This window comes from Antennarius striatus, chromosome 7 (assembly GCF_040054535.1).
Source record: "Antennarius striatus isolate MH-2024 chromosome 7, ASM4005453v1, whole genome shotgun sequence".
Taxonomy (NCBI): domain Eukaryota; kingdom Metazoa; phylum Chordata; class Actinopteri; order Lophiiformes; family Antennariidae; genus Antennarius; species Antennarius striatus.
The window spans coordinates 11,909,866-11,918,059 of NC_090782.1; the positions used below are offsets into that span (position 1 = coordinate 11,909,866).

General features: G+C 40.5%; 1 protein-coding gene across 3 annotated transcripts; it reads right to left on the minus strand.

Annotated features, from left to right (window-relative positions):
• Nucleotides 1-429: 429 nt before the first annotated feature.
• Nucleotides 430-8,152, minus strand: zgc:172121 (uncharacterized protein LOC337599 homolog). 3 transcript variants are annotated; one of them, XM_068320493.1, is made up of 9 exons: nt 7,878-8,152; nt 7,319-7,386; nt 6,998-7,170; nt 6,816-6,919; nt 5,964-6,125; nt 5,679-5,884; nt 3,727-3,806; nt 3,563-3,639; nt 430-585 (listed from the first exon to the last, which is right to left on the minus strand). In XM_068320493.1, the coding sequence occupies exons 1-9, from the start codon at nt 7,980-7,982 to the stop codon at nt 565-567; spliced, it is 996 nt and encodes a 331-aa protein (XP_068176594.1). In that variant the 5' UTR covers nt 7,983-8,152; the 3' UTR covers nt 430-564. The 3 variants fall into 3 exon arrangements, 1 of the variants encoding a protein (XP_068176594.1); XR_011036819.1 differs by lacking the exon at nt 430-585 and having other exon boundaries at nt 3,571-3,639; nt 3,727-3,858; XR_011036818.1 differs by lacking the exon at nt 430-585 and having other exon boundaries at nt 3,571-3,639; nt 3,727-5,004.
• Nucleotides 8,153-8,194: the final 42 nt, after the last annotated feature.

Sequence of the window (8,194 nt, forward strand, 5' to 3'; positions counted from 1 at the left end):
ACAACACAGTATAGTCCTTAGATGCATTTTAAAAGGAAACATCTGGTGATATTCCACATTTTATTGTCAATAAATCCCACGAAAAGATGCAAACAAGTGGGGTTTTAAACTCCATGCCTCTGATCCTGTCTGTGGGGTAAAGATTTAAAAACACAGCCTCCTTTCTAATCAGCTGTTTTTTGTTTTACTGCTCAGAAGAGCGGGTACAGGTAGTGAAGACTGATGCACCACTTTAAGTTAAAATCCTGAATACTATCAAACTGATACTTATTAATATTTCTACCAGCTATGGATCAATGTTAGCGCTCACTCAGGAGTCACCCCATACGGCAGATTGTCTGCTAATTTAATGAATTCAAAATAAATACACTGAAAGGTCTTCTCTTATTTGGTTATCTGCCCCCTACTTAAATTCTAAATTTAAATAAATATAGAAGAAAAAATATGAATAATAGAATACATAAAGACAGGAATCTCCAGGTTAGACAGGAATCTCCATGGACTATGATGTTTGCAGATGACATTGTGATCTGGAGTGAGAGCAGGGAACAGGTGGAGGAGAAGCTAGAGAGGTGGAGGTTTGTCCTGGAAAGGAGAGGAATGAAGGTCAGCCGCAGTAAGACAGAATACATGTGTGTGAATGAGAGGGACCCAAGTGGAAGAGTGAGTTTACAGGGAGAAGAGATCAAGAAGGTGGAGGATTTTAAGTACTTAGGGTCAACAGTCCAGAGCAATGGAGAGTGTGGAAAAGAGGTGAAGAAGCGTGTCCAGGCAGGATGGAACGGGTGGAGAAAAGTGTCAGGTGTGATGTGTGATAGAAGAGTTTCAGCTAAAATGAAAGGAAAGGTGTACAAAACTGTGGTGAGACCAGCGATGTTGTTTGGCCTAGAGACAGTGTCACTGTGGAAAAGACAGGAGACAGAGCTGGAGGTAGCAGAGATGAAGATGCTGAGGTTCTCTTTGGGAGTGACCAGGAAGGATAGGATCAGGAATGAGTACATCAGAGGGACAGCACATGTTAGAGGTTTTGGAGATAAAGTCAGAGAGGACAGACTGAGATGGTTTGGACCTGTCCAGAGGAGAGATAGTGAATATATTGGTAGAAGGATGCTGAGTTTTGAACTGCCAGGCAGGAGGCCTAGAGGAAGACCAAAGAGGAAGTTTATGGATGTAATGAGGGAAGACATGAAGGTAGTTGGTGTGAGAGAAGAGGATTCAAAGGACAGGGCTAGATGGAGGCAACTGATTCGCTGTGGCGACCCCTGAAGGGAAAAGCCGAAAGGAAAACAAAAAGAGAATACATAAAGATAAATAATTGTGTTGATGGCTGGGGAGGTGACTGGTTTTTCTCACAGGTCGACTGTTCTCTCTCTATCTACTCTGATGACCTTCTTTGCTAGCAGGATGTTTTATGTCAGCGACATCATTTGTGGTAGACGTCCATCATCACGGCTGGTGAGACACATGTTGAGGCTCTTCAGGTAGATGCAGCCATAACAAAACCATAGAAACCAGAGTGATATCCAGCAAGCATGGACACAGAAAAGGTTTTATGAATCAGCAGCAGGAGCAGAACAATTTAACTGCAGCATCGTAACCGTTAAGTCTCAGATGTCATGAAAGCGATGACACCACCAGGAGAAGCTTCAAACCATAACGAGAAACGATTATGTATTTCTATCAAACAATAGTTTGACACACACACACACACACACACACACACACACACACTGCCTAAACCCATCCCAAAGAACTTCTTGCTGCCCTTTAACGTAGTCACCGCCTCGCTGTCTTTTTATTGTATTTGTTGACACACTTATTTCCAGATGTGTGTTAATTGCTGTGAATTAATGTTTTGTTTCTACCTGTCAGATTCATCTGAGCCTTCTTTTTTTTTTTTTTACCACATTTGCTTTTGTTGGTTTTAATTAAGTGGTCCATCAGATCACCAAAACACAATGAATCAATAACAATAGCAGCAGCAATGAGCCACATTACTGTAGCAGTAAGCATCAGTTATTGGGAGGACCCGATATTTTTCTTCTTTTCAACACTTCAATCTATGGAGTCAGAAATGAACTAGAAAGAAACTTGTATGATTGAAGTTTATTAATTTGAGTTTATAAAAAAACCCTCCTTCCATAAATAATTGTTTGATACCGTTATGTTGTTTGTTATCAAAAAGTTTGATCTGTTTTGTGAAGGAGATCTGACAATCTGCTGACAGATATTTATAATTAAATTATAAAGATTTATGGTTGAACAAGTGACTTTATAAATTCAAGGGTCTCATGGATGCTTCAGAGACTAGTGACTGATGGGACTTATAATACATTGTGAATCATCTCAAGACACACACACACACACACACACACACACACACACACACACACACACACACACACACACACACACACACACACACACACGTCATATGTTACTGTATGTGTTAAGTAAAGTACTTATTGTGAGTCTGTAATATTGCATGCTTCATTATAACCATCACTGCTGCTTTATTACCCACTTCATATAATTTATGATGCACATTATTAAAGATGTGAGATTAGTTATAATCAGTGTGCTTTAAAAATGGAAACACTTTCATTATGGGATGTTGCAATCAACCACCAACAAAGGTACACAGCTGTTGTGATGAATACACTTATGCTGCCTTCAGACTGTAGGTACACATAATGTCTCATAAGGCCCATCTAGTATAGCATCCACAGGACATTTGACCTTGTAATTCACTACCAATTGTATTTGTGACTCCACGATGCGTTATGTGCACAGGTGTTGTTATGAACTGTTATGAATGCGACAATACACAGGGAAACAGTTACCAAGTCACAAATGAATAGTAGATGTCCTAACTTCTGAGCCACCCGTTTCAAGTATTTAATCAAGTTTTCTTAGCCCTACCCACTTCCTGTTTGAGCCCCACCCATTATACTGTAAGTACAGGAGGGAACACAGGACTGTTCAGATGGTTTCAGATAAACTGCTCTTCTCTGTATTATAAGCTATTCCTCTTGTTCTGTCCGTCCTAAGCGGGGGGATGATGGGTGTTCTACAAGATATTTCTTCACTCTCCTCCTCCTCGTCAATATTTTCTCGACTTTAATTGTGGTCATTCATAGCTATCACACTGCACATTACACCTGACAGATTCACATCTGTTAAGTGTTATGACACTTTTCCCATGATTCATATGGGAATGTGGGATTCTCTGGCAACTTGTCATACAGTGATTAGTTCAGTGGAAATGCTGTCCTGTTCAATTGTTTTGTTGTGCTTTGCGAAACCTACAGTTAGACTGTTGCCTTGGTGATCCCAGTGTTTAAATGATGGAGCTGTACAGAAGTGAAATCACTCCGAATCATTCAAAATGTGAGTCACAAAAAGCGAAAACTGCACGGTTGATTTTCAAGTTTACGTGACGCCACCTCTTTTATTTGCACCTTTGCCATCGTGTATTTGTTCTACACTTGGATGTCATGTTGTCATTGGTTGTATTACTTATCAATTTCCAATAAATCTTTTATAAACTGCTGGAACATACTCCTGTAGACGTTGATCCTCTCTTCAGCTGTTTCCTTAGTTCGGCAATGTGAGCAGGACGGATTCGGCAGCAGCCTCCTGATGAAAACAAGAGGCTCATGAGAGAAAGTACAGAAAAACAGAACTAAAGTTTGTGGAAAACACTAGAGGACAACAGTTTGTTACCTATCAAAGCAGCACCTTGCTTCATCCATTTACAACTGAGGTCAGGTAATAAGAGTGACTCTTTGTCTGAAGGTAGCCATCTTAGTAAGAACAGAGCAGACGGACAGCAATGATGGTGGATGAATTCAGATCCTTTACAGTAGCAATAACACAGGAAAATACTGGAAGTAAAACCACTGCATTAAGAGTACAAAACAGTTTAAAAATGGAATGCTTCATGTCAGAGTTCTATTTTTAAAATGTTATGTCACTATAACATCTCTGCCAATGTTAAGTCTTTGTTGGTTCATTTAAAAAGGCTGGATGATATTCACCAAACTGGAAATATGGGACAGACCCAGGACTGTGTAGATTCAGTAATTTCCTTCCATCTACTGTCATTAAGATTTATTACTTTAAAACTTTCCTTAATTATGGAAAAACTATTAAAGCAGTTTCCACTGGGTTGAGGGGTGGTGCTTGGATCCACAAACAGATGTGGATTGTTTAGTCGGAGTACAGAGTTCTGCTGAAGGCTGTTTGTGTCTGAAAATATACTGTACATTGTTGGAAATCTTAACCCAAAAATATCATATTTCCACCATGTGTTTTATAATAATAATTTTATCCAAACCTTGTTACAAAGTGCTTCAGAAGTGCAGAAAAATCTAGCACCTCACTGTGTAGTATGTGAAAACAACACAAGAAAATGGAAAAACTACTGGAATGACATATAAATGCCTTCACTGAAATGTAGCTAAACGTGTAAAAATAAGCAACTTGAAGAAACCTGTGGTGAGACGCACACCATTAAAGCCCCTACAAAGCAGGTGTCATGTATGTACAGAAAAGGGTAACACAAAACTCCTTCTGGCAGGTGCAAAACAATTCTAAAAACAGTTAAAGGAAAATTAAAAGCTGCAATAAAATCAAGTCTCTTGGATAAAAGTTTGTCCGCGGTCTGGGACGTAAAAACTATCTGAGAAAAACCTGGGAGCCTGTTCAAAGGAGCTGAAATGGGAGTGATCTGATCTTGTCTCAGTTCCCGGCAGTGGAGTTCTGGAAACTCCAGGGTCAGTGGTTGATTTTGTTCATGCTGGTTCACGCTGGACTGTTGCACTAAATTAAAGTGATCTGTGTCTTAAAGTTTAATTGCATCCATTTTTTATATTTGTCTGAGACAATAAAAATGACTGCACAAGCTGTGTGCTGTGGTGCGATCACGAGGAGAGATAAGGCTGGTATGATCCCACAGGGAGCTGGCAGATGGCAGAACCTGCAGCTATAGCTGCTCTACGACTGTTGGAGACAAAGGTAACAGTTATCATTACACAGTGAAGGTTTGGCTGCAGTGAGCTGACCTCAAACAGTCAGTACGATTATTATTCACATGACGGCTTGATCGCACATTCATGTTTGGGATTCAGTGTGCTGCGTGAGGAGGAGACTGAAGTACAGAAAGCCTAATTCATTTAATTAAATACTCAAACATAGCCATTAATTCATTTTACAAAGAAGGAAAAATAAATGAGATCGTCTTGGGCGTCTTTCATGTCCTCCTGTAACTGCTCTGCTTGTGATGCTGACACCCTGTGAGGCTGTGGAACCTTCCTCTTCTGTACTTTTATTTGTGAGCGTCATCATCCACATGCTTACGCTCCTGCCAGGCGTTTGTGATGCCAACAGTCTCCACCTTGTTTCAACATCACAACTTATTTTAAATATTCAGAACCGGTGCCTTTCATAGAAACAGGACTTATTTCTCTGTCAGTAATGTGAAAATGGGAATTTACAACATGAAATGAATAAAAGGTCCCATATTCCCTGAAGCTTTCCATTAAATGTGAGACATGAAATTACTGATCATTAAAAACCGTTTCATCTGGATGCAACCTTTTGGTATTCGTCCTAAACACAGTATGTCCACAGACAAGTCACAGCGGTAGTTAAACCCAACTTGGCTACACACTCACCCTTGCTCCCTCACCCACTCCTCTCCACTGTTGGGATACACCACCCAGGACAAATCCGGGCGCCGCAGCGACTGGCCGGACTCCAGCAGCGGCTCCACCAGTAATGGTGAGCAGCAGTTGACTCCAACAGCAACGAGCTGCGACGACCTGTTCGCCAGCTGCACGGCGCTGGTGAACGGGCTACCGTCTGCGATACACGTCTGATCCTGAGGGAGGTTTGTGCACAGTGTGAGTCATTTTGGATGCACCATCATGAGGTTTAACTCACAGCAGTACAGTTGTTACCTTGCATGAGAAGGAGAGCCAGGCATTCGAATTGGGGAATTCTCTGAGCAGCTCAATGAGAGCCTGTGCCTCTTTGGTACTTGGGATGGTCTCCATGGCGAAGAGATCAGCTCCTGCTGCCGCCAAGCACTCAATCCGTGGCCGATGCCAATCTTTGAACTCCTTAAAAGAGAAGAAAACAATGAGGATAACTTAGATATATAGAACTATCAATGGAAAAATCAGTTTTCAGATAAGTTAACATGTCCATACGTCATACCATGTCTATGTAGTGCGTGTGTGTATGTGTGTGTCTAGTAAGTAAGGTGGGAGGGAGGTACTTACCTTTGATACTGTTTCTCTTATTAAAAAAAAATTGTGTTTAATGTTTTTAATTCTGTGAAGCACTTTGCGTTGGATATTCTTCCATGAAAAGTGATCTATAAGTAACGTTGATTTGATTAGTAAGTAAATTGTACTAATCAAATCAACTTTATTATTTACTAATACTGACCGATGTCTCTTTTCAAACTGATTTTATGTTACCTGCTACCTGCTGGGGGTTTTTTTTGCACCCAACAGTCGTGCAAAAGATATGTAAAATATTATAAGGATAAATATTTACCCACACGCCCATTAAGTTGCTCAAAGAAACCCTTTGTGTTGCAAACACCTAGAAGGAACACTGCTGGTAAGCATCATGATCCCATTTAACTAAAAAATAATTACTGTGTATCAAAGTGTGCATGAGAGGTATCTCTCCTGCTGGTACCAGTATCAGAACATAAAAAATAAGTACAAAATATATCAAAACATAGATCAAGTCTGGTAAGGTTCACAGCATGCATGATTCCCTCCGATGTCACCACTCACTTCAATACTCATTTTTGCTGCATAAGCCCCAGTGTACTCTGAGCCGTCTAGCAGAATGGCCCCATAGGGCCCAACAGAGCCGGCCACCAGAGGATGCATCCGTCCTTTAGAGACAGTCAAACAAAACACAATGAAAGAATGAAATAATGAACACAGACATCTCAGAGTTTCTGTGTTTGTACCCGTGTGGTGACACTCAGAGACAAATCTCTCTACTGACTCCTTTGCGAGGTGAACTCCAGACATCAGCAGCTCTCTGGCGCGCTCACTGCTCAGGTTCAGGTGGTCCATGAACCCTGGAACACTGGCCTGGTACGTGGCTGTGGAGATGACATCAGCACCACTGACGAGGAACCTGTCCATAATTCACATCGAAGATCAAGGTTGAATTTTCACCAGTGAATTCTCCCTCAAAAAACAGATACAGTTATGGATGTTTTAAAGCAGTAGATCAGTTAATTATACATGAAGACAAGCAGCTCAATTCTTTTAGATGGACCCACCTGTGGTGTACATCTCTTATGATCTGGGGATTAGTGTAAAGAAGCCCGGAGCCCCACAAAGGATCTCCCTGGATGTGTGACACAAAAAAGACATTTCAGTCTTTGTGTCCGCCAGACAAAAACTGATCCCAGCTACTGTTCAGATGTATTTTATCCTTCAAAAGTCCGTCATGCACAAAAATATTTGTTGACAAACTACCAGCTCCATTGTGATTAGTTAAAGTTTAACAACGTTTTAATAATTAGTGTGCAATATCTTACTTATGTTTGTCTCTTAACTTTGTTCTTGTTTACAGCATTTTCTGCACTACAAGATGCACCTTCAATGAATGGACTATTTTAAAAACTTTTTTATATATATAAGGCACACCGGATTATAAAGCGCGCTGTCGGTTTTTGAGAAAATTAATGTTTTTTAGGTGTGGAAAATACTGTAGTTGAAACCCTTTAAGTCTGTGACACAGTCACACTAAGCAGTGTAGAATCTAAGAAAACACTGTCAGACTTAAAATGGAGAAGCTAACAGAAACCCAAGTGAATTAAACATATTTCTTTTTACCTGTAAATTAGCGCCTTGCTCTGCCAGTTCAGTTGCTAATCCACCATCCAAAATTAAAGGCGCGTTATCATTCATGTAACGTTTAAGACGAGCAAGTGAATCCATAGTAAACACTTACATTAAGGGGCGCTGATATTATATTAAAAAGAGTAGACAACCCTGGTCAAGTACAATAAGGATGGAAAACCATCAACTGAAGTCAACATCACACAAGTTCTACACGAATTAAGACACTCGTTGGGGTTTATCAGTCTCAGATTGTTATTGTTCCGGGATGTCAGTGAACGATCAAACGTTGCGTTTAAAGTCACTCGAAC

Coding starts and splice junctions, on each gene's coding strand:
- zgc:172121 (XM_068320493.1), bottom strand. CDS start 7,982: ATGGATTCACTTGCTCGTCTTAAACGTTACATGAATGATAACGCGCCT. Junction 7,171..7,318: donor ATAAGAGATGTACACCACAG/GTGGGTCCATCT, acceptor AATTATGGACAG/GTTCCTCGTCAGTGGTGCTG. Junction 586..3,562: donor GAGGATCAACGTCTACAGGA/GTATGTTCCAGC, acceptor TCTCCTTTCCAG/GACAAACCTCCACCTCTCTA.